Source organism: Gavialis gangeticus, unplaced genomic scaffold (genome assembly GCF_001723915.1).
Source record: "Gavialis gangeticus isolate Ggan-Ray unplaced genomic scaffold, GavGan_comp1, whole genome shotgun sequence".
Classification (NCBI taxonomy): domain Eukaryota; kingdom Metazoa; phylum Chordata; order Crocodylia; family Gavialidae; genus Gavialis; species Gavialis gangeticus.
Genome location: NW_017729019.1, coordinates 1355629 through 1382260, shown reverse-complemented (window position 1 = coordinate 1382260; position 26632 = coordinate 1355629). Strand labels below are relative to the sequence as shown.

The 26632-nt window shown below is 47.5% G+C and overlaps 1 protein-coding gene across 1 annotated transcript in view; it reads right to left on the bottom strand.

Moving 5' to 3' along the window:
• Positions 1 to 26632, bottom strand: part of LGR6 (leucine rich repeat containing G protein-coupled receptor 6) — a 311458-nt gene that overhangs the window by 136130 nt on the left and 148696 nt on the right. Inside the window, exons 3-4 of the mRNA XM_019513794.1 lie at positions 26153 to 26224; positions 14844 to 14915 (exon numbers count right to left, since the gene is read on the bottom strand). Of these exons, the coding sequence (XP_019369339.1) occupies positions 14844 to 14915; positions 26153 to 26224 (144 nt within the window). The remainder of the gene's footprint in view (positions 1 to 14843; positions 14916 to 26152; positions 26225 to 26632) is intronic.

The following is a 26632-nucleotide window of genomic DNA, read 5'->3' as shown; positions in this document are numbered from 1 at the left end:
CTACCCATAGATGCCTACTTGAAGAGTGCTCAGTGAGTGTAAGGCTGGTACTATCAGCTCTTACTCAAACTGTCAAATGGAAAGTGATTTCAAACCAGTGATGCTTGAGTCTGATGCCAGAACAAAGGCTCTTGCTCTGTTGGAAGATACTTTGGGAACTTGATTTTCTCCTGTATTCTGCAGTATATTCTGGACATGGTGGTCACATCCAGATGAGCGCGGACCTGAGATCCTGGGGTCAAAAAAACCCACACCAGTTGCTGGCCCCAGCCTTCCCTACCCCACCTGGGGTAACCTGCTGGGCGCCAGAGCATACATATGGCACAGGCGTTCTCCAGGGTCAAGCAGCAGAGGCACAAGGTGTTGCATTGCTACTTGTCCCTGGGGAAGCAAAAGTCTGCTCATTTGGACGTGACTGGTATGACTTTCAAGATGCCACACACTTGGTGGGTTCTTCTGCATTATACTGAAAATATATGCTGCAATAGGGAACCAAACACAATCAGTTCCCTTTGAACTACATAGTCTAAGTGTGACTGGGTGCATCTACACATGCATTAATGCGCCTTTTCTAATGTGCATTAAATTCAGTACCTCCAGTGTGAGGTACTAAATTAATGCATGTTAGGCTGCGCTAATAGTAGCACATCTGCATGCTTTTTTTGTGATGCTTAAAATACAGTAGACTTGTTTACTGCACATTAATGTAATGTCATGATTTTTTACATGACACTTTAATGCACAGCAAAATAGTCTAGTGCTCATTAAAGGGCATGTTTAGATGCACCCTCTGAGTAGTACATGCCCTTGTGACAGACACAGAGCCTTAATTCAAGGCTCACTGAGACATACCTGCAGTAATTTAAGGGCAGATGTGTATGCTGTGATAGTGGATGTTGGTAGGGAAAATGATATATCAGCCACTGATTCAATGTGTCACAGTCCTGAAAAGTGAGTCCAATAAACTGGAGGATGCAGACTAACTGCATGTGAGCCAGAGTGACATGACACAGCAGCCCAAGATTTACAGTGTGTTGTGTATCTTTACCAACTAGGGAAATATATTAAAGTGCTAATCTGGAGCCTTTGAAAAGCCCTTCCTATGCCAAGAACATAGAACATGGGCTTGGTATTTAGCAGCCAGGAAGAGAGCTATTTAGTGAGGCTGTCCAATACTTTCCAAGACAGGGATGGAGTGAATGGAGTGATTCTAGGAGCCAGTGAATTGAGGCACAGTCTGTGCTGGCTGCCTGATTCCGCTAGGGTTATGATGTGTCTAGGGGGAGGCAAGGATGCAGCTTACTGGGTCCCATCTAGAACTTCGTTATGAAGCCAAAGTCATGGCTCCATAGGGAGGGATGGAGCACTTGGTGCTGGCTTCTGATTCATCCCCAGGGACTCTGAGATCCCTGCGTTGCATGTGCTTAAAATTAAGATTATAAATCTCTTGTACACAAGTGATGGGCACTGCTGGAATAACACAGGTGGACGGACCAAGTAGTAGATAAAATAGCTGGGAGAAGAGGACAGATCAAGCCACTGGTTTCTAAACCATATTTTGAACATCTCCAAATTTGTCTTGGGAGCAGATTAACACGGAGATGGGAACGTTTGTGAAATCTGGATTGTGACGTAGCTTCAGATTTTGAGCACCTGTTACATTTGAAGGCCGTTGATTCTATTGAAGGGGCTGGCATGGTATCACGGGTTTCCTGAGCTTTCTTCAGGACTCTTCTAGTCATTAACTGACTGAAAGGCTAACACAAAAGGAGAATGGCAGTTAGGCGCATAGTTGATCTAGGATTTTAAAAGGCAGGTGCAGGTGGTATGGAACATCATCACATGTAACAACACATATTTTTCTCCAGTTAAACTAGAAGCTTTTGCTAATATGCTAGGGGGGCTAGGACTATATTATTCAGTTTAAAATAAAAGAAAAAAATATAGCTGTTGGAATGTGCACTAATTTGCTAAAGTATATATAGAGTAAAAAAAAACCAAACCCACAACAAACTAAGCAAAAATTGTCAAAGGGTATTGTATCATTAGTTCTGTAGCTATTGTATCATTATAGCTATATGTATCTGTCTTATTCCGATTCACAAAACAAAATCGAGCATCTTGACAGTGCCTGCGATACTTCACTGTCAGGGATTTCTACATCTGAGTAAATATTACCACACCTGAGTTAAGCTTTTCAACTGGAGCTAATAAAAAAGTCTGAAGGACTGTAAAATAGAAGAGAGACATTGCCAGGAATGGCTAGCAGACAGGAACATTTCAGAAGAAATGATAGTCTGAACAGTGAAAAGGATAGAGGTTTGCCTGTGAAATGGAGCGAGATTAACAGGAATCAGGAAAATGATAATAAGTCATGAAGCCAATTGACTTGCTCCGCACTGCCTGAATAGAAATGCAGCTGCCCCTCCTAGGCAGTTGCTTTTAAAGTTTGGGTGCAGCATGTACCAAAGTGGGGTGCAACTGCACCACTGTGCCCCCTAAATCTGCCCCTGGTTCGCCATGGAAGTAACACAAAAACCTCAGACTATGGGAACTCTAGAGCAGTGTTGCTGCTAGTTCTCACCAGCTTCTTTCAAGTAAGGTGTGATAGGATGAGTTATTCTGTGTGACGTGGGGCTAAATTGTTAGTCCCTTTTCTCACTCATCTGTACTAAAGAGCAGTAGCTTGTCTTCACAGGTAGCTGAACTGTAGGGTATATCCAAAGCACAAACACTTTCAAATGGGATTTAATTGGCATTAGTCAGTCTTATATTAATAAGCAGAAGTAGCACACAAGGAATATCCCCTCTCTGGGTATACCCTGATTTGACTAAAAGGGCCTGGGGAGTCCTTCTTCCCATACCTGTTACATGTGATTCTTAGATTATGTTGGTCTACCTACCAACAGCAGACAGACCTGCTCTAGTTTTAATCGATTGCTCTGGGTCACTGGGTACCAATCACAATGAAGCTATGGCAGCAACGGCTTTGGCACAAGGCTGTATATCCAAGCTGCTTGCCTGGATGTTTACCCGATGGCATGTGTAATTGCAGTGTGGATGCAGCCTTAGGGAGCTCCAGAAGCAAAGCCCACTGGCGTGCCTTTAGTTTTGTGCTATTACATACACCAGATGTACCATTACGAGAACACAATTTTTTGTGAAAACAAGGAGGGGACAAGTCCTGTACATTCAACTGTGCCTCTCTCCAAACTCAGCTGCTGGGTTAGAGACAAGAGAGGTGTCTGGAGACACATTAGTTCTTCAGCAATAGCCTCACACAAAGAAGATGGTTTTCTCGGAGGGAGGAGGTTTCAGTGCCGCCTCTGCTTTAGCTCTTCCACTTCCCAACCCAAACATGATTTCTATTGAAGAGGCGGTATGCTCCAGAAGAAATCTGAGCACCCCTGAGCCAAGGAATAGAGATCAGAGGGAAAATACTCACGGTTGCTTTGACTGAATTGGAGTCCCTTGAGATTCCAAGTTCTTTAACCACTTAATAGTTCCTTCTTGACTTCCTTTTTATTGTGCTCAGAAGAAAAAGCTTATGGTCCATAAATCACGTTAACAATACTGAACTTGCCTTGTCACAAAATAAATTCCATGCCAGAAGATTGTAAATTGACATTACATTATCCCTGCTTTATAGATGCCTGTTCTATCTCCATAGCTTTTTATCCTGTAAACACTCAATGGAAGTGACTCTTTTAAAAAACCTTCTTCCATCAAATGTGATTTATAAGGAACAATATTGCCGTTAACGGCAAGCTGTCAAATCTCAAGCAGATCAAAGGTGGGATATGAAAATGGGGGAGGGCTTGGATGAGCTCTTCAGGCCATGCTAATTCTGAAATGATTTTCCCCTTCCATCTGTCATAAGAATTTATGTGCTTGTGAGAGGCTGATCAGGTGGGAAGAGCTTTCCCCTTTGTCTACATCAAAGCCCACATATCCGCAAATTGCTATAAGTCATTCCTTGCATTTTAATCTCCAGCTATATATAAAAATATAATTATCTGTCCTGAGGGGCAAAGGCTGAAGGATTCTTTATTGCATTTCTATCAGGGTCCAAAAGCTCCTGTTGAAGACAATGCAGATTGCAGGGACTGAACTGTTTCACCAGGGTGGAAATGAACCCTTCCACAGAAGGCTTGGTGCTCAGAGGTTAAGAGTCTGACTCTTCTCTTCCTGAAGTCATGGGGGGTCAGATCAGGTCCTTAGTGGGGCCAAAGTATGGCCAGAATGTGGGGATTTTTAGATGTGAGAAGCAAGATTTCTTGAAGGTGATATATTTTATTGGACCAGCTGTCTGGTTGGTATGGACACGGCAAGTTTTTGGACATGATGGACAGCGTGAATGACTCATTTTACCCCTTCACATTTTTTTGCCACTTCTGCAAGTGGAGTAGTCCATTCCTCCTTTAGGAGAGGAAAATAACCAATAGAGATGGTCAGGATGTGCTAGGAGAAACTGTTATGGTCTGTGTGTATGAACACAATCCTTCCAGAGACAATCGCTGCCTATACAGGGGGAAACAGTGGATTGCCTTGGATAGAGAGAAGAGTGTTTCTCAAACTTTTCTCTGATGCTTGAAGAGCAAAAAATCCGAAAACGTGGACGCAGAGCTTTAAGAATATTGTTGGGGGGGAGGGGGACTTTTGAGCAAGGAGCTGCCTGCTCTTCATTTCTACTGTCATCACGCAAATAGCCTGTGTATGCATTCCTTGTGTACATTTAGGATGTAATCTTGCCTGCTCCTACGTCAGATAATTGCTGCTCCCTCCTGCAATGGCCTGAAACACTGGTATCCTGACTGGACCAAGGAGGCAACAATATTTTTGAATGTGCCCTTTCCATGAGCTGGATCTCTAGCCCCTTCACTGGACTTCCAGTTGCCTTTTGTCAGTGGAAGCTGGTGGGGAGCATAACGAGCACTTTCTTTTAATCTCTAGATTACTCTTCCTCTGCTGTCTATGTATATGAATGTCAAGAAGACAGATATTCAGATTCAGTAGAGGTCTAAACGTCAAGGAAACATTGTCCACCAGTGGAACAAGAAACCAGGGTTTAGGGCAGGGTCCTCAATGGAAACGTTCAATGCAATACCTGCTGTTCTTCAATGGGGCTAACAGTGTTGCTTTGCTTTTTGATCCGGAAAGCTTAAAGTATGGCATAAACAAACAGTTAGAGCCGTGGCCTCCCCACGTGTGCATTTGTGTGTTAGGGAATACTGTCCCTGTTTCACAGATGAAGTATGTCAGGCATAGAGACGAGCAACATGCCCCAAGTCATAGCAAGACAGTGGCAGTGCTGGGACCGGTACACAGGCTTAAGTGTTGGCCTAGTTGTCAGGGTGCTTGACTGGGACTTTGAAAATCCACATTCAGGCCTCAGCTCTGTAGCAGACTACTTTGGTCTCTGTTTCTGTTGCCCATCTGTAGCACGAAGGCAATAACACTTCCTTCTCAGAGGAGTCGCAAGACGCACACATGCAGTGGGCATTGGTAAGTACCTTGGATAGATGTGATGGGGGAATTGTTTATTATCTTGCATGGAGAAAAGTGGTCCCCTGAGTCCTACTGCCTTCTAACCACTAGGCAATATTGCCCATGCAGTGGCAAGATAGTGAAGCCAATCCTCCTGCAATACTTGAAGAGGGAGAACTGCAAGTACCTCCCACCCCAAGTGATGCTTAAAGGGCTGGATGGGAATTAACATCACCCTTCCTCCAGGCCTGAAGATCTTGTTCAGTCTTTGGTGGCAGTGGCACACAGCCTAGCAACAGGTGGAAACACAGCATGGCTGCTGGAATTTAGTGCGGGGAGTGTGGGTTGGTCTTGTGGGTCAGAGCTGATCTACGGTAGCAGCTTTGGGTAGCTAGAACAGTGGCAATTTTAAGTCTTTTGCTCTGGGGCTCATGTGGACTTAAAACCTGATAAGGAAAGAACAGCTTTTACTACACTGTGGCCTATACGAGATAAGTACTGACATCATTTTGCCAGCACTTAATTGCCCTAGGGAACACCCACTGTATCAGCCAGCTGTGCCATGAGTACCTTTCAGGGTGCTGGTCTACCGAGAAGCTACAGAAGGGCTCATCCATTCCCTTCACTATGGAGCCCATTCCCTTCACTATGATGATTTGAAAGAGAAAACCCAAAAGTAGATCTCAATTTTCTAATTTATCAAGGCTCTTTTCTTTCTCTGACTTTCCTTCTGCAAGCCCAGTAATTATAATTTATAGCACCTGCTTGCTTTGAAACTCCCTGGACCTCTTTCATCTGGCAGGGGAACAGACACAGTGCCCATCTGCTTTAGGTAAGAGCTCACAAACCGCAGAGTCGTTAATTAGGCTGACACACGACTCTTCCAGAGTACACATGGTACGCTGTTACTGCACCTATAAAACACTGGTAATCGGAGCCTTTGCCAGGGGATCACAAGTGGATGGGAGCATTAGGTAAGTGACTGGCACCCACTCTGTGTTTTCGATACATTGCCATCAGGTCTGTGTGCTTTCCTCTCTAATCCCTCCCATCAGAGCTCTAGCTTCTTATTTATTTTTCATTTCAAATCCCTCTTTATGTAAGTTTTGCTATTACAGGGACTTTGTCGTTGACCACTTCCCAGAGCTTCTGCTCTCCAGTGCCTCCTCACAGCTCCTGTTCCCCGGAGCTGCAGCTCCCCGATCATCTAACCCCACAGCTGGGCCTTCCAGAAATGATCACTGGCTGGCAGAGAACTGGCTGCAGAGCCAATAATCAGGGGCATTGCAACAATTTCTGAAGAGGGGCTGTGCAGTATGTGGGGTTGTAAGTGAGGTAATGTGCTTCTCTCTCTAAGTGTAGCCGCGTGAGAGGGAAATCTAGGGCAACCCCCTGGAAATTTCAATCAGGCAAGCTGAGAATTAGCAGTGGAATATAAATCAAGGTAAATCCAGAGAACTGGAAGGGGGAGGATGGAGAAACAAGACTCAATGGGTAAACACCACAGCAGAAACCTAATCCTGGCATGGTGGGTGGCACTTACAGCAGGAACATGTTACCTCGCAGTGTTGGGAGGATGCTAGGCAGGATGTACAGCCGTCGCTACTCTGTCTAGCACCAGTTATGCCATCCAGTGCCTGGGCCAGCTTGTTTCAGTGTAGACAGGATGAAGTGTATTAACACCTGGTGCAAGACAACACCCAGCCCTTCCTTCTGGGAAGCAGCTACGCTGAAACTGCATCGGCTAGGGCAACATGACCTGGCACTGCCCATGCTTATCTGCTGCACAGTCCGAGCTGAGAGATACACAAGTAAAAGTTGGCAGTTTCTCAAAGGGGGCAGGGGGATGGTTTGTAGGCAGAAGTGATGTGCAAGGGGGAGTCGGGCTCATCTGGACCTCTTGATTCCACTCTGCGTGGAAGGGATATGAAGCTGGGGTGCAAGGAGCTGTCAAATGAAGCAGACTTGGGGTTCCTGCAGGTTTCACTGTCTCACTCCCTCCTAACAGCTTTCCCTGCTACATGTCTTTTCCATCCTCCTCAGGACAATTAAGTGTTGGTATTTTCTCACCCTCTCCCCTTAATCTCAGGATAGCAGGAAGCTGCTGTTAAAGTGATCAGAGAGCAGCAGGAGGCAGAATACAAGGCATTCACACCCAGTGTGCCCGCACATGCTCTTCTGTATCACTATGGCATCTCCAAGTGGCTGCAAAGAGTCCCACTGCACAACCCCAAATGCCTCAAGCAGACGTGCTGGCATTGTTTGCCCAGTCAGGTTAGTGTTAGCTTTTGCAGGCAGACTGTTTTCTTATGCTAAATGTCACAGCCTTCAAGCCAAGACTGTACCTTTCCTATGCCAGCTGCAAATTTGGGAAGAAACAGGTCCATGTGTATGTTCCTGGGCACAGCACAGGGGCACCACTGTTTTCCCACCCAGCACTCCCTCCAAGTCCAGTCAAGTTTTGCCTGTGCCCTCTATCCTGTGAAGGTCTGGTACTATGGGGTCAGGTGCTATATTTCCTAATTACCTGGCACTTTGGCTGTTTGAAATAATAGTGAATTTCCTTCTTCATGGGTACTATTGCCTCAGTCCCTGGTTCCTGCTGTGTGTGATACCCCAAAGTGCACTTGGTGGGGGATTCCACACCTATCATGGAAGATGAACCGAGCAAACAATGCAGTAGCAAACCTGAGGGTCTAAAGGGTCTCTGGTGCACAGCACAATAGGGGTTGATAGCTTTGATCAATTCTCTTTCCACAAAGGGAGAAACTCCTCCTTCATTATTATTTTTTGGGCGGTGGGGGAGACAAGGGGAAGGAAATGGGTTTGGAGGGGCAGAACCATTATGGGCATCTACATTGCTTTGCATTCCCATGAGGATGCAACATAAACACTCCAGATCACTCCATGACAATGTGGAAACCCTGTTGCTTGGAACTGTTTCTCTCTGGGTCAGTTAAGTAAAACTAGGCAAAGCACCCGTCTTTGCATGGTTTCCTATACATCCCTTCCTGGTCTCTTGTGCTTATATTCTGTGTGGTATATAGTAAAACTAAAATAGAATAGATACTATGATATAAATATAATAAGGATATGTTACTACATATAAAATAAAGGTAAATTATCTAATAAAGTTTGTGTCTTTAGACCACACAATGCTGGGCAGCATCACTGTGTAAGCCATTCTGTCACCCAGCTCTGAACCACAGAGCTGTTCTTATAGTTTATTCCCTCCAATTTTTCCTAGTGCTGGTAGCTCATGTTAACAGCTCTTAGACCTTGCTGCTTGGCAAGCCACAATGTTGATTTCCTCCCATAAGAACCGCTGTTCGGTGTTTGGTATAGTGGGCACCCCCTCTCAGAGTTGGGATTTAAGGTGATGCTGCAACATAATCAGGAGGGGAAAAAAAAGCAGAATATTCAATTAAATTCTGAGCCCAAAGCAGACGTTGCTGAGCGTTTGGAAAGGGCAGTCGTGAACATTCAAGCTCGTTCTGGATGCTTTTCAGTTTATCCTTGCTGATGCCCTCCTTGTTTGCTAATTTTGCCCTTTTTTTGTTTGCTATTTGCAAACATTTGTGTGAATGCCTTTTTGTCTGGGCAAGTTTTGGGAATGGCTGTCCTTCATGAAACATCCACAAGGAAATGAGAAAAAAAGTGTGTCCACAATAAGACCATGGGGTTGTTAACAAGTATCTGTTGCTTTCCTGTTTAAAACTTTCCAGTCCGATCAGGGGGCACAAACAATACCACATGACTGAGATGAACAGTGGTGGAGCAGAAATCAAACTAGACACCAGACACGAGTTGAAAATTGTTCATTCAGCTAACGGCACAGAGACTTATGTATGTTGATAGAGCTCATAGTGGGCTCATGAATTACTGCAAAGTAAACTCCCAAGAAAGTTTAACTGCAACTAAAATTTGACCAACTCTAGACCCTGATTTCATGTACAAAAGCCAAGCAAATCAAATCCGCTTTTGGGCAGGTAGGTCTCTAAACCTAACATTTGTCAGCATATTCAGGAGGCCTCTGTGGATGTTTATATAAAAATGTCCTTCCTCACAGCCTGACTCTCCTCTGTCCCTTTACCTGCATTTCCATTCTGTGTTACATGTGAAGATGCACCACTGCTGACAGACTTCAATATCCCAAACCCAAAGCAAAGGAGGAGCTTTTTGTTCAAAAGCAAATATCTGAAAGGACAAGGAAATAAACACTGTGCAGTCCCTTTTTGTGCACTACAACTGTCTATTCCTCCCCTCTCCAGTCTGCTCCAATCTTCAAGCCCCTTTTTAACTCTCATGTCGGCTTACTATAGTTTATGGTGTGTTCCTGATTGCAAGGCAGCTATTTAATAGTCTACAAAGTGCCATGCAAGCCCTATAACTCAGGGTGAGCAGTCATGAAGTGCATAAAATTGTTTCCCATTTCTGAATGGAAAAACCAGAGGCTTCAGGCAAGATGAATAAGCATGGGCTCAGATACCCCAATCTGTAACGTCTGGAAGCCAGGCTGCAATGATATATGGATGTTCCAGGCTGGTTCATACGCTTGCAATAAATATATTAGAGCCTCATAAACTTGTGGAAAGTTACTCATAGATACATGAATAAGAAGAAGAGAAAAATTTGCAATACGGACCTTTCCTCTCTTCTTCAGAAATGGCTATCTCTGTGAGACACAGCAAGAACTGAAGGTTCATGGCCTGGGGCCAGTTACTTCAGAGAAGTATTGGCAGAACCAATGAAACCTGAGCAAATCAGCTTAGCTTTATATCTGCCTTAAAACACAATGAAGTTTGGTACAAGGGAAGGCTGTTTACTCCATAACCTTTCATCTCTTTCAAATCAGACCTAATTTATTCTAATAGCCACTCATTTAATGGAATTTAATGAGCAAGGGGAGATCACTACAGAAGGGTATTTCTATACTGAATTCAAATTTAGAAGGAAAGTTGCCAGGGTGTCTCTCTCTTTGCCTCTCCCCCGACTCTCTCGTGTGCACATACACACACAAAAATGCAAAGAAGCACCAGTTTCTCCTTTGTACAAAGGCACAATAGGGAAGGGAGGAATGGCAAATCTTTTTCTTTTTGTGACTGTAGTGCATAGGAATAGGGTTGTATTCCTTTAAATACCTTGTGAGTCCTCTTGTGGCACTCATTGTGTCCTGTGTTTTTGAACATGCCAAAATCCAACTAATGTAGCAGTGTGTGTTGTGTGGGTAGCTAGGCCTGGCATGCTGGGAATGGTTATTTGGCCTTCACTGTGTCTACATAGTCTCTTTGCAGTAGTTGCACAGAACAAAAGACTAAATTAGTCATGAATCATACTTTTCTGTTTATAACTCTTGTCAACTTCATGTGTAGGGTCAGGTTTGTAAAAGTTCACTAAGTGATTTAGGAGCATAAGTGTCACTAAGAGTCATGGGCATTGAGAACTTGACTCTTACCTCCTCAGCCCTGGCAGAGACTGGTGTCTTTATTGCTTAGCATGCAGTTTGCAACCATAACTCCCACTATTTGAAGGACTGATAAAAGAAGAGTATAACAGAGTTGGATGTAGCCTCTTAGGCACTGCATTGAGAAGGGGACATAATAGGCCAGAGTATGATCTCATCTATTCCAATTTTACACCGGTCTAACTTCACTGGAGTTACTCTGAATTTACAACAGTGTAAGGAAGACCCAGCCTGGCTAATACCTTGCTGATATGAGGCCAGTGTAGGATATGCTATGAGACCCTTCTAGGAACTGTATGACAGCCTGCTAAAATATTGTTGCACAGAATCAGAGGCATGCCTTCAGCGGGCAGTGTTGAGGCACCTGCGTTCCAGTGAGTGATGCAAAATGGCCTTGCATCGCTTGCTACAAAACACAGAAAGTGCCAGAGGTGTTACAGTTTCTGTCTCCCTTGGCAAGATCTGTAACCATTAGACTCTGAGGCAGAGGGTGGATGGCCAGGGTACTACCTCCTCCTTGGCTACCTCAACAGGTGAGACTAGCTTTTGTGAAACTCACCTGTCATCAGAAACCCATGAGGTAGCATCTCAGAAAGGAGTGTAGGTGCCTTGAATGGAGGCACTTGTGGATAGCTCCTGAGATGGGTTGGAGTTCAGACACATCCCTGTGATCTCACGGTTCCCATTGCCTACCTCCAGACTTCTGAATTGCCCTTTGGAGCTGCCTGCAGCTCCCCAGCCTCTATGCTGAGCACCTATGTGCCTCTACCAAACTGTTCTTAGGCATCTCCAAAGTCTTTCATTGACTGAACAGGGATCCCAGGTGCCAAATCATGTCATTTTGAATCATCCTGAGGCAGGCACCCAAATGTTAGATTTAGGCAACACCTATGCTGAGGCATGCCTTGCTCTTTTTCCTGGAAGTCTGCAGATGTACCGTGTGATACTGTGTGGTCAGATCATGCAAGCAGGAGGCAGGACACACTGGTCCAGTGCTTGGAAGAACGACTTTGGAGGAACTCCTGCCAGGGCTAAGGGATCTTTGTGGAATCCAGCTCTCAAGAGACAACTATATTCCAGGCCCAGCTGTGCCATGGGGAACAAAGTGCACGTGCAGGCTACCACAGGTCACCAATAAGGTTAGGAGGCAGCCTGGGATCAAGAGATTCTGTTCTTGGCTGCTGGGTGATCATAATTGTGTCCCTTCACTTCCATGGGCCTCCATCTTCCATCTGTAAAATGGGACTACTGGGACTCACCACCACAGTAAATTGTTTAGCGATCTGTGGAAGGAAAGTGCCTGACAAGAACCAGATATTGTCATGATAGTAACAAGACAGCTTGGTGCAAATGCCAGGCAGCTGAGGCTGATCATGCTGCTGATCTTACCTGTTTTGTGTCTGCTAAACCCTCTCCTTTCCAGCTTTCTGGGGTGGGAGGCAGTGTCTTCCTCCCAGGCCACTCAGTATTATCGACATAACAAGTGAGACTAACCAAGAAAGGCAGCAACCTGGACAAGGACATTGTTGTTCCTCATTTGGGAAAGTAAACTACCCATGCAATTAATTCCAGCTTGAAGGACTGGAGGCGCTTGATAGGCCTCTGTACAAGCATGGCCTGGTTCCTTTTTAAATGAGAGGCCATTTCTTCCCCAAAGCCCATGGACAGGCCAGGCTCCATGTCCAGTCTACACTGGACATGTCTGGAAGCCATTACTGGCCTTTTCTGTTTTCCTCTGCTTCTTCTAGCTTATGTTCTTTCAAGGAGGGAGGTCTTGAAAGCTTTTGAATTATTCCACTGGCTAGTGGTGCCATTCAGCAAGGGATAAATGCAGAGCTTCACAGAGGCCACAAGGGTCTTTTAGCTACTATGAGTCAACTGGATAAAAATTCCTGGACCTTTAATTCACATTAGGGACATCTCTAAATTTTGGCAGATGAAAAAGAAAGCTGTTGCTTTTCCACTGGGCTCCCTTTGTTTGTACTTATTTCCCCCTCATAGTATCTGGTAATCCAGACACTGGTGGTTGGATTCTGGTCTCACGCTGGTGTACATCAGGAGTAATTCCCATGGAAGTCAAGGAAGAGTCCCTGGTATAAATCTGGTGTGAGACTAAAATAAGGCTGCCTCAGTCTCCTTGAGACCCAGCCACTACTACAGGGACAGATGCCAGGCCACGTGGGCTATGCCAGCCACACCAAATGTCACCTGTAGGCTCAGTGGAAACTCCAGACTGACCAGGGGAACGGGACCTGCATAGCCCAACTATACTGGGGTTTCGGCAATAACTACGTGCTGCAAGTGCACTGACCAGCTGCACAGCTCTGCTCTCCACTGGACAAAGGAGAGACTAGTTTAGGTGCGTAAGTGTAGCTCTGGGGGAGACTTCATTACGTCTCTGCATAGACACTTTGTTTTTTACAGCTGAACCCTGGAGGGTCAGTCCTGAGTTGCAATACCAGACATCACTGCTAGCCGCTGGTGGGTGCCAAGCTAGCTCCGTAGCTTGGCCCAGAGCCCCACTACAGAGCACTGCATGCAGGGGGATTTGGCTGAACTGTTGTGTGAAGTTCCCCACCCCCGTTGCATTCCTCAATACTTTTGTAGGGTTACCGTGTAACATTTTCCACATGATACCTCCAAAGCAGATATTTCAAAGGCTTTACAAATACTCTTTGACTACATGTTGCCCCCAGCAGGAAGGAAGAAGGCCTGGATCTCTGTCTCCAATTTTTAAAATGGGGAAATGACTGTCATGATGTTACCCACTTGCAGTAACAGCAATTTCTGAAAACCATAGCAATAAATATACCAAATCCTTTTTAATAGGCATAGCATTTTAAATCTGGATTAAACAATAGAGAGATGAATGGCCAAAAAAAGCCTATTGTAAAATGCTCTTGAACACCAAAAAAATTCTGATTTAAATCACTTCTGCATGGTAAAGAAACCACAGCTGGGTTAGGGTTGGAGTGAGGAGCTTAAGATTAATTCTTCATCAACCTGGAGAAAAGAAACCATTCAAAATGTGTTTACAATGTGAAAAAATGCATGAAAGCCACTGCACACTTTACCACAAGATTTCCAAGTAGTTATTTCTCAAACTCAGTGAGTAAAACTCTAGAGCCCTGTTTCTGAGCCAAGCGTTACGTCTGAAAGTTGCACCATATAATCACTGCAGGTGTGGGTGTGATCTTGTAACCAATACACCATACAAAGTCTAGTGTGAATGCCGTTATCCCAATATAAATGGGTACCATGCTGGTATAGAATATTTCTTCCCCAATCCTGGAATCACTAGCTGGAAATAAGCATTTTTACAATGATATTATAAAATCATAGAAGCCAAGAGAAGTGGGCCTGAAAAGGACCTCCAGAGGTCATCTAGCCCTAAACCCTGCCTGAGGCTCATCCCTATCCACGCCATCCTGTATGAATCCATTGTCTCTAACCTATTAGCAACCACTAACACTAATATATTCCACCCACACTGTGGAGAAGCTGTAGCCATAGAGTAGTACAATTTGTGCGTAGGCAATGCCTGTTTTCCCTTCCGTGTGGTAGGCTTCGGCTGCAGGGCTATGGGTGGAGACTGCTGTATATGAAGGCATTTCCCAGTGCTTCTGGATACGCGCATCAGTTCCAGTGGCCTTTTTGTCAGAACAGGCCCATGGGTCAATCTCATTGCAACATCTTTAACGAGAGAGCTCCTTCCACCGGCCTCTGCCCCTGCTCCCTCCAAAATAAGTGACAGAAGATTTTTTTTTTCACTTGGGAAATAAAAAGCCGAAGGGACAGAACACCCCCAAAAAGGAACTAGTGACTCAGATGCTGGGAAGCCCAGGGCCCCAAGGGATTCTGCATCTCATGGTGCTGAGCCTTAATGACTTACAGAGACTGGAGGTTTGGAAGATCCCTCAGTGCCTCTGCAGGGATCCGTCTGAGCTGGTTGTTCTGCAGCATCCTATAATTAAAAAAGAGAAAACTTAAAAAAAACCCAACAACAACACAATGAAGTTATTTTCCCTCCCTGATGCTGTCTTGGAAAGCACCACAAAGCCTCACATTTAAAGGGAAACCCTCCCAAAGGCTGGAGGGGATGGAAGTGACATTCCGGTCGCCAAGGGTCCCCTAAACGTAAGCTTGTGGGTTGCAAGTGGGTGGTCTGGAATCCAGGCTGAGATTAGTATATAACATGTTCAAGGGCTCTGCAGCATAGAGGCCCCTGGGGAGAGTGAGGTGGTATCTGCTGGGAGAGTCTGAGGCAGGCACAAGGGTGGATATGATATTACAGGGTGTGTCTACACAGGATGCTTTACTGTGCATTAGATTAACCTACTGCATAATAGACTGTCACTGTATGCAGCAATTATTGTGCAGTAGATTAATCTAATGTGCTGTTTTCTAGTACCTGTAGATACAGGTACTAGAAATCAGTGCATTGAACTAATGTGCTGAAGCACACGTGTAGACGCTTACTGGGAGCAAATTGCTCCCAGTCAGCCTTGGCAGCAGAGGGCCACAGGGTGGGGAGAGCTGTCCCAGCTCACAGGATGTTGTCTGCTAGCCACGTGGAGATCAGGACTCATCTTGATTTCCACGTGGCTGGGAGAGCTGTCCCAGCTGCTGGGCAGCTGCCTGCCAGCCATATGGAGATTGGGACCCATTCCAGTCTCCACATGGCTGGGAGGCAGCTGCCCGACAGCTGGGAAAGCTGTCTCCCTCCTCACAGAGATCAGGACCAGCCCCTGTGCCTGCTACCAGCCTGGGGCTGGCCCCAGGGGAGTCTGAAGCTTTCCTTGACTACTGCAGGGGGGAAGAACAGGGCAGGAGCAGCCCTAGACTGAACTGTTCCCATTGGGAACAAATTTCCTCCCAACGGGCACACATTCAGATGTGTACAGGGGCACATTAACTGCATGTGTAGAAGCACTCGCAGGGTTTCTTTCCAGTCCCTAGACTTTAAGATGGAGGGATCTGGCCCTACTGTTTTGGGGATGGTAATGTGCATCCTATGAACAGCACAGAAAGAGGGGGGCTGGAACAGTCTTAGGCCAAATCCCAGCTTTCCATCTTCGTTGTTTTATTTGGCTGCTAGTGTTTTAAAAATAAAAAGACTCCACATGCTACCAATAATTCTTGGTTCCCCAACACTGCTTTAGAATACATGATCTTCCAGCTCTTTACCAAGGGAGGTCAGTAGCATCACTCCTGTTTGCAGATGGGGAAACTGCTCCAGTGGGTGGACTCCAGAATTCAGCAGAGGTTTCCAGACTTGCACTGATGAAAGATCTGCCCCGGTGTAGCTCTGTATCCAGGCCAGATTCTATTGTACTTATTATGTCAGTTGACTTAGGTGCCTAATTGTAATTCTATTCTACCCTGCTTGATCCCCTGAAAAACTGCTAATGCAAAGGGTGGGTGGGTCCTCCTGCTTGCTTCTTCTTTGTGACTCAGTCTTACGGAAAGAGGATGGCACGTTACCAAAGTAGATGCATTAATGGATTTTCAGGGACTTGAGCACAGTCAAATAATCACACTTAGGCTTGCAAGCCTACCTAGAAGCCAAATAGATGGAATAGGATCTGTCCCTTTGTCTTTTAATGGCCTGGCTGTAAAGGGGTCTGTTTTCCTTTCTTTAGTGCATCATAAAAATGATGCTGTCCTATAGGAATGTGCTTTGTGTGCAGAAGGGTATTGGTTGTAGCAGTGTTGGACAGACTCTCCTTATAGCTGAAGAAGGGTGTTTGTGCATGAAAGCTTGCAAAGAACATTTTTTCCAACTGTTCAGTTGGTCTAATAAAAAATATCACATCAACCCAAAGAACCTTGTCTGGCTATGTGTGCAGAGGTGTATGTGTGCTATGTGTATGTCCTGTGTGTGTGTCGGTGTGCACAGCTGGAGGGCAGTTCGGCTGCTGGGAACTGGCACACTCATTACCCCTCTCCTCAGTGTGGACTCCACCTTTCCCACTCTTAATCCCACAGGGACGGGTGCACCTCTCCCTCTCGCATGCTCAGTTTCCCACCTTCAGGCCTCTCCCTGGCTTTCCCAGTTTTATTCCTTGGGCATGGTGCACACCCGGTATAGTGCAGATCACAGCCACGACACATCATTTCTGATCTCCCTGCTTTGAAGTCCCAACTGCTGCGGTCACAATGGGTCACACTACACATCCTCAGCAGGCTCCCTGAGTCCAGATTATGCTCATTTTAAGCAGCAAGCCCTGGAAAAAGACAGGGAGCTGTCTGAGGACACCTTCAGTAACCCCAGCTGGCATAGCAGCAGCTGAGAACAGAATCTGAGCCCTTTGTGCTCAGCAAACCAAGAAGATGGTCAGGAGAGGGATGAAGAATGCAGCAAGGAACAATCAAGAGAAGCAGGAAGGAAATGGAGAGAGTGCGGGGCGCTGTATAGGGCAGGCAGGCCTCTCATGTAGAGCAATGGTTCTTATTACAGCCTGCAGTGTAAAGGATGCTGTTTACACCGGGTGCTGACTGCCAGCTCTGCTGCTCTAAGTAAACAGCATGGTAGGCCAGTGCTGGGCATTTGCATTTACACAAGGACATGCCAGAGAGAGGACAGAGAAAAAAACAACCAACTCCATCTGTAAGAGAGACAAGTGGCACAAACTTTTCAAAGCCCCACCAAGAGGAGGAGTGGACATGGATGACGAGGAGCACAGCAACACAACCAAACCTGGAGACAGAGACGATGACAGCAGTAGCAGAAGTGACAGCAACAGTGACAACAACAAGGGCAATGAATGAACTGAGAATGTAAAACCCAAAATAGGGAGGAGGACTAAGAGACTTTTTCTGAATTAGGGAAAAGTCTGTGAATGGGAGCTCAGGTGAGTTTACTGTAACAGGTGCGTGAGATTTAAAACTGTTGTAAGGTGTGTGAAGTAAAGCTTATGGTAGATATATAACCATATATAGAGAAATATATTAAAAAAAAAAGCAGGAAGCACAGGCACTCACAGCCACAGGCCTTACACCTGCCTTCTGCTAGGCTTAAAGCAGAGTGAGTGCAGGATGGGACACATGCCACTGAGCATCCCTAGCCAAACCTGTGCCAGTGCAGATTCCCTTGCACCCCATCCCTATCAGGGTGAGTCCCAATGCCCACAAGAACGAGGGGCCAGATTTTGGCCCCTGGCTCCTATGTGCCATCCCCAGTAGAAGCAACACTGGGGGAGTGCATAGCTACGTTAGCAGGCTGCAGAGAGGTCTGGAGCAGGAGAGGCTGAGAGCAACAGCCTCAACCTGAACAGCATCTTTCAGACTGCTGGAGCTGAGGCATCTCTGTGTCTCAGCCTATGCCAGACTAGATCCCAGGGAACAGAGCCCCTATTCCTCAGCTGAGTGTGAAATGGGAGCCAAAGGTACCAACAGGCAGATAGCTCCATGATATGCTATTGGAATTACACCCCTGTGTAGCTTAATTGATGTGAACCCTTCCTGGCAAGGAGCAGCTCCTGGTACCTGTGCTTCAAGCCAGGTCCCTCTGCAATCTGTTCTCTAGAATGCCCCAGCATGCCACAAAGCACCATTGTGTGGGACACAAGCCCCAAAACACAGGTCCGGGCAAAACCACAGTGAGGTTCTGCCTTAGAGCTGGCAACTCATTAGAAATCCCGGCTTTGTAGGTCTGAATTTCCAACTGAATTAGGAGCATGAGAAATGTGGCGGGATGGGGAAGGGGGGAATCCCAGATGTGTGTGGTGCAGAACTACACAAATGATCTGGCACACAGAGAGCATCCTTCCCATCCCAGGAGAGCCTGATTTTCTGGGAAGAGGAGGGCACAGCTTCTGGAATCTCTTTTATCCTGATGTGGGTGCTCCAGTCACTACTATGCATATTTCGCTTCAGGAAAAACAGCCCTTAAATGGTAACAGCCTCCCCAGTCCAGAAATACTTCATTGTGCTCCAGCATGTACAACTGGGGGCAATAAATCTGCACAGAAACGATGGCTTGTGCAATAATTCTAGTGCAATGGGACATCAGCAAAGCCCTGGCTGACACTCCCTTCTTGTGAAGGGAGAGTTGGTGAGCTCAGCATTTTCCTGGTCATTTGGATAAGCTCTCTTCTAGGCCTTTGCAGCCATTTACATGATACCCTGAAGCAAACCTCCCTGTTCTGTTGCCTTTGCACATTGAAGATTCAATCTGCTCAGTTCCACGCTTGATGCAAGCTCTTTCCCCTGAATGGGACCATCCTTCTCTCATGGCGCTGCCATCCAGAACTGGGCAGGGGCTCCCTTAGGTCCTGCAAATGCCCACCTGTCTTAGGGCTGCTGGCAGGAGCTGTCTGTCCTCCTAGACTCAAAGGCACACAGGACAGTTCAGAGATGGCCCTGGCCAAGTGGGCCTTGTACTTGACCAGGAAAGAGGCTCTGGCCAGGAAGGTGCCCGGGGACTGCGAGGCCACTTTCCTTTCACTCGTCCGTGCACGTTTCCGGGCAGAGCACCAGTGGGTGGCATCCGCCAGCTCCTTGGATGCCTCTGAGTGCCAGTGGCTGCAGCCTGGGGGACTCTGCTCAGTTTTCCCTGCAGGCACACTTATTTTCATGTTTTGACCCTTTGACCCACATGACACTCCTATCCTGTTTTTTTCATTAGTTGTCCCAAGAATTTAGTTGTTCCATTCATCCTTTAGCCCCCATAAAAGAGGGCTACTAGTTAGCCAGGTGGGCCTTGCCCATGGTAATAGGATGGACAAATAGACAGGACAGTTTAGAGAGGACCCAATCTCTAAAGCAGTGGTTCTCAACCTTTTTTAGACTTAAGGTCCTCGGTCGACTCAAAGCATCCCTTGGAAAATGCTGGTGCTTAGCTCTCACTTGTTTTTTGAGTACAGAAAAATAACAGCATTTTCCAGAAAAAACTCAGAAAATCAACAACATTTCATTGTTCTCCTGCAGCATGCTGGCTATGCATTACTGCACTAAGGGCATGTCTATATGGCTTTCATTCTAACCCTGGGTCCACAGATAACAAAATAACCCCTGGCCACTTGCTCTCAGGTGGGTGTAGAGGAGACCAGCAACAGGGCAAAGTGGACAACCTGGGAGCAGCTCAAAGCACAGAGGTTCGGGCTCAGGTCGAAATTCTGTTGCATCCTCGCTGCTGAAGTCACACCCGCGAAGCGGAGTAACTATGCTTTTAGGCACCTACACACAGGTTGGGTTGTATCTGCACCTTGGTAGCTGCACTCATCATGTGCTGCCCTTCAGAGGATGCTCTGTAGACTGCACTTTGGCCACGTAGACTCTGAGTGGGGACAGAATGACCTGCAGATGCACGTGAAGCTGCCTAAGTCCTGAAATGTGATCTGCCGCAAATCTGCATCTAGAAGGTACTTGGTGTAGGAGACAAAGGGCTCTTTCACTTGCACCCCAGCATGGGGCCCTTGCCCAGAGCAGGAGACCCACCAGAGCAGAAGTGTTTGTACCTGCACCTCTGGCTTCCCAGCAAAGTGCTCTAACCACCAGGACATGGGTGACGCAGTGCCCAGAGCACTCTCCAGCCTCCTCTTGAGGCTGGGCAGCCAGAAGGCAAAGGTGAGCACAGCCTGTTAATAAATGTGAGGCCAGGGCCCTCAGAGATCATAGAAAATTAGGGTTAGAAGGGACCTCTAGACATCATCTGGCCATCTAATCCAACCCCCTGCTCAAAGCAGGACCATCCTCAACTAGATGGCTCTGTGCCTTTGGCTGTCATGAAAATTAAGTCAGCTCCATGGTTACCTCTGGATCCAGGTCTCTGTCAGCATGCCCAACCATCACTACATGACTGCCAGCCCCATTTCTCCTTGGGATCCCTCCCTCCCCTACAAGCACACAGGGCAGCCCTGAGGGCCAGGGCGGGGGAAGGCTGGGCAGGCCAGGGGGGTACTGTCATTCCCCTTTGCAAAGGCCTCTGCCAGCTCCCTTTATTGTTTGTCAGGATTGAGCAAGATGAAAGGAAGAGAGACTAGATCAAGGGCTGCTCACCTACCTCTCCAGGCAAGCAGGCTGGGGAGAGGATTTAAAGAGAAAGCATCCATTCATGCTTCTCCACATGCCTCCTGGGGAAAGCTGCTCATTTAGAAACAGGAGGAATATTTCCCATGCTGTTCCCCACTCCCCACTCCAGAATCAGAATCAGCCTCTTGTGCTTGCAGGACTCCCAGACACTTTGCAACCTGCCTCAGTGACTCTTAACCAAAATACTCAGGGGGTCCAATCTTCTCATGCTTGGGTAGAGCAGGCATAACTCCGCTCAGCTGCATCTTCCTCTACCTGACACCTTCACACCTGTGTGAAGGATGCACAAGCATCACCAGCCAGATGCACCAGTGTTCTCTCTGCATTGCTCTCCCAATGTAAGGCAGCCACACACCCAGTCCCACATAACTAGCTGGCCAAGCCAGGAGGACAGCAGACTGCCATGAACCAGCCAGAGTGTCTTGGTGGACCTGGTATTGCAGGGCATTTTGCCCTGTGCATCCCCTTTCCCATGGACACAGTGATCCAGCCATGTGACAGCTAGAGAGAACCAGTCCCACACACCACAGTGGCGTCACTCCTGCTTGACCCCGGAGCTAGAGAAGAAGCAGTCTTTTTAGTTTTGAATTGCTCCCCTGAGAACACTGGGGTGGGGGCACTAGTATCCAAAGTCACTCCCCACTGATAGAGGGGGGGTCTCATGTGAGAGGGCGGGTGCCCACCTGGTCCAGTTTCCAAAGGATGAATATTGCATGCCCTCCTCACAGAGACTGCACTGGGTGGAGGTTGAGCTCTTCTGTGCCACATCATGGGCCTGAAGCATGGTGGTAGGACCACTAAGTAGACAAAGGGGATGGAGGCAGACACTGTCACCACACCTGCCAGGCCTGTGTGCCCATAGATTGAGGGCCTCAATCTTTAGGGCTGACAAAGAGGGACCCTTTTGGCAGAACAGATTTCACTCCGCAGACAACCCCATTTGAGTATTTCTAAAGCAGCTCATGTCCTGAGATAGCTCATGTTATTTCAAGTCTAATATTGCATGATACCTAGCAGCCCCAGATTGCTGATGCCCTGCGATAGCTCATTTGCAGGGATATCTCAGACTGTGGGATACATCTTGCTTTTTAATACCCCATGCCCCAGGGCTCTCTTCTCCTGGCAATTCAGTCCCTAGTTACTACCTCCAAGGTGCACATGCTTGCAGCGGTGAAGGCAAGATGGAGGACACCTTGCACTTGCAATGAAAGGTGGGGATGTTTGTAGTGGTCCATAGGTCCCATGGGAATACATCCCACTCTCTGGGACAGGCTCCTGAGAACACTTGGTCTCTTGTGCAGGTCATTTCTAATATAGAAAGTCCCCTTGGCCTGGGGAGTGGAGTTGCTATCCAAGAGGCTGTGGCTCTTATAGGTATCCTGGGAATCAGGCCATGGAGTCCCTTGAAGATAAGGATGAGTCCCCTGAGCTGGACCTGCTATTCCACAGGATATTCTGCAGGTGTAGGGAGCCAGGGGGAAGGCAGAGGTGCTTGTGCTAGCCTGTGTAGCTGAGGAGACATACTGCAGTGCTCTGGGCAGGGTAGGGGTGCACGGATAAATTAATGCAGTAAGTGCCCATGGTCATACTTTTATCCCATGGCAATAAAAGCTAACCCTCAACAGCTTAGCCTTTCACTGCAAAACGATTTATGCCCAGGTACACTGCGTTGCTGTAGTTTAGCTAGGAGGTGAAAAGAAGTGCGTATAACCAAGGCCAGATCACTGTTCACCAAGGGGGTGTCTAATATTGCCAGAGAGAGGCCTTCTCACACCCACTTTGCATAGGTGTGAATGGCTCCACAATATGCAGGGCATGATTGAATACAGAATCGGTGCAACACCTGACTAAATTTGGTGTCATGTGCACTGCTGAGTCCTTTACACCTGTAGTTTTGCCAGTTGAAACCCAACAGGCAATTTCCTCCATAGGTCACAAGGGCAGAGAATGTGGCCAGCGACCCAGTGAAATGATTCCTCTGTTCCACTGGGGTGGGTCTGACATCCTCTGGCCACCAGCAGCACCACATGCTTCAGGGGAAGGTGGAAGGAACTGATGGTAGGCTCATGCAGGATACTCTTGCTCTGATACAGGTCCCATTCTTCAGCTGTCTGTGCCTCATTTTCCCCATCTGCAAAATGTCATCGGTGCTTTCTTTCTCTCAGAGGGCGTCTTGGAGATCTGTATCACAACAGTATGAAGAAGCCCCAGCCTAGCCCCATTGTGTCAGGTGCTTTATGTACACACAGCCAGAGACGATACCTGCCCTGACAGGCTTACAGCCTGAGCAGGAAAGGCAGGCATAGGTTGGGAAAGGAAACAGAGGCAGCAAGGGGGACCTGTCTTGCCCCAAATCCCCCAGCAGATGAATGGCAAAGCTGGGTGAAGGACCCAGCTCCCTGACCCTGCCTGATAGAACAGCACTCAGCAACCCTGGGGTGGGAAGTGGCCATGAAGGCTGAGAGACTGCTTCATCCCCTAATGCTCACACCAGTCCTGGTGGCTTGTCAAATCCCAGTGAGTCCTCAGAGATCATCCTGCCAATCTGTAGCCCCTTCTCCATGTGCCTCCCTCTCATGGTAGCAAAATAAGTGGGGTGAAGGAAGCAGAAACCAGTAGTGAGTCTGGAGGGGAGACACAACTGCATCTGCCAGTGACCTCACCCCCAGGAAGCCAGCAATATCGTTACAGAAAACAATTAGAGCAGCTCCAGGAGGAAGGCTGTAAATCAGAAGCACACGACAGCTTTACACACCACAGCAACCAGGGCCAGAAATCCAGCACATGCAGCAGAAGCTCTGGGAGGCTGCACGCTCCCAGCAGTCGACAGGCAGGCAAGACAGTGAGTTGCTGTTTGAAAGCAGAAAGCCCCTTCAAAAGACCCCTCACTACTCATATATGTAAAGGGCCATCCTCCCCATCTTGTTATTCCCTCTAGTTTAGCTCTGAGGGGACATTTTAACCTTTCCTTTGCCAGTCCTTTCTGCCTCCTGGACACTTTGTAGGACACTATGTTGTCCCAGAATCTGTGGGTACGTAGGAGTCCCCATTCCTCGACTAGGTGGAGGTGATGGCACAGAGAGCCTTGATTGCTTCGAAACACCTTCCAACTGGCCAGGACCCTGCCTTGGCTGTGTCAATACAGAGGCCTGCATGGCCTCAGCCCTCCAGTGGGTGGGTGGCTATTGGGACATGGTCAAGCCTTGATTCTCTTCCCTTTGCTGTCCTCACCATTGCTGGGGGGCTGGGAGGTACAGCTGGATTGTGCATGGCAAAGCAGGACTCCACTTTGCTGTGTGCTGGGCTTATGCCAGAGACAGCCTGGAGTTTCTGTGTGCATTTTCCTTCCTAATTTCTCCCTTGTGGGGGGGAGGCTCTAGGCTGGGGTTGAAGCACACCCACTTTTGAGAGTGCAGAACCCACCCTGCCTATCACAGAAGAAGGATGGGGAAGTCTTGCAGCCTTCCCTGGTATCTGCTAGGCCAGGGCTGTCAAACTGGTGACCCATCAGCCACTCCAGCCCATCAGGGGTTAATGTGCAGCTCCCAGGAACCTGCCCAGCCACTACGCCTCCCAGTTGCTTCTGCTGCTGCAGTGGCAGGGTTTTCTGTGGCTGGGCAGCATGGTAGGAGTGGGCAGTGAGAGCTGCAGCAATGGAGAAGGCTTGCAGGGGGAGAAGGGCTCATGCTGCACATGAGATGGGGGAGCTGCACTGGTCCCACAGCATGGGAGAGAGTGGCCTCAGGGAGCTCGCATGGTGTGCACCCACTTGTGTGGTGCGCACCCTGGGGGCCTGTGGCCAGCGTGGTAGGTGGCCCCCACCCACTCAGAAGTTGGACAGTCCTGTGCGAGGCAGAGCTGGCTTGTTGTTATTACTGTAGTCTGCAGGGGATGCTGTGCAGGCTTCACCCTTCCTATGTTCTGCATCATTAGCTGGCTGGGAGTGACTCTAATATGAATTGATCAAAAGAGGCTTTCAAAGCCCACAAGTTCCCCAAGTAGAAAGTTCCTCTTGTTGAAATTGGGTGGGTGAGCTGCGGTTTTTCCTCAGTTCCTTTGATTCATTGCCTAATGCAGGCAGTGGATAAAGAAGGAGCTCATTGCTAAGCCTAGAGATTTAGGGCAGGATTCATGCTTTACATCTTCAGAAGGCCTAGTAAACAGCACTGTACTCTCTAATCCCGAGAGCAGGTTTGTACCTGCTTGCTTCATATAAACTGGGCCAACGACGACAATTTCACATTGCGGTTGAGTTCAAAACATCCCCTCCGGGGTGAAATGTTTATTGCAGGGGAAATGTGAAGAATGTGTATTGAAAGCAAGAAAAAGGAACTAGGTGCTAAGCAGAGGCTGCAGCTGGACTGTCTGGTAGCTGCAGAGAGCCGTGCGAATTCATGCTTGGTAGGACTCCCACGTGTGCTGTGAGATTATGTCAGGAAAGAAGTCTGCCCATGAGTTGCTAGTCCTACGACACCACGGGCAGGGCTGTTCCCAGGCCCCGCTACCTTCCTCTTTGGGCAGCAGAATGGCGGGGCTGCAGAGAGAGCCGGTGCAAGGGACAGGAGTCTCTATCTTGTACCCAGCAGGATATTGTCTAAGGCCTATTAGAGAACTCTGTAGGCCTGTTAAGGGGAACCCATGAATCCCGATGGGATTCATCAGGATTCATCCTGTATCCTAAATCCTGAATGAATTAGTGTTTGGGAGATGCTGATGCAATGGCAATTTGGCCTCTACCCAGGCATGTTTTTTGCATTTGACCTTTCAACTTCAGTGGGCTGGAGCAAGTCCTGAATAAACTCCAGGTAAATGCTTCAGCTTTCAGCCTGGCTCTTCAGATGAGTGTCCAAACTCTGAACCTTCAGACATTTGTCTGTCATTCATTTTCAGGCAGCACCTATGTCCTATGGGCTTCCCTACAGTACCAAATGATAATGCTGTTGCCTGTAGTTATAACCAGTGGTATGCCAGAGCTCTAGTGTGCACGAAAGCTGCTGCAAGATCATCTGGCTTGGCATTTAACCTGCATGGATTTAGAAACTGGTAATATGGTACCATATTACATTGCAGCTGGCTCTGAATGGGGCAGAGGCCCATGTCTTGTGGACAAAAGGTATTGTTGCCTGATGGATGGTATAAACAGTAGGCTGAGAAAATGTGACTTACAAAATCTTCAAACTGTAGAGGCCAGAAAAGGCTTCCCCTGGGATCCTGAAGAGCTGGTTTCCAGAGAGGCGCCTGCAGTAAAAAGAGGAGGCAAGGTCATGTCAGCATCCTTGAGGAAACTTAACAAGTTTCATCCTATACATCTTGCTACAAATCCTCCCAGGTCTCTGGGAGCAGGCTGAAAGTTGAACAATGACTGAAAGTTGAACTTAAGGCTTGTGTCCATGTCATGACCTGCTACTGCCAGCTTATTCAGTTTAACCAGCAGAGACCTATGCTTCCAGCACGGGTGATCCCATGCTCAGTTCCTGGGAAAGAGCCCTGTTCTACAATCACTGAAACAGAAGAGAAGAAATTAGCTTTATGACTGTCCTTGTAAGAGGCCTTGACTCATATTTTCCCTGTGGCGGGTGCAGAGATCCCACCTCAGGAACACAGCTGGGTATTTGTACCCCTCCGCTGTTTCCATCACGTGAGGCG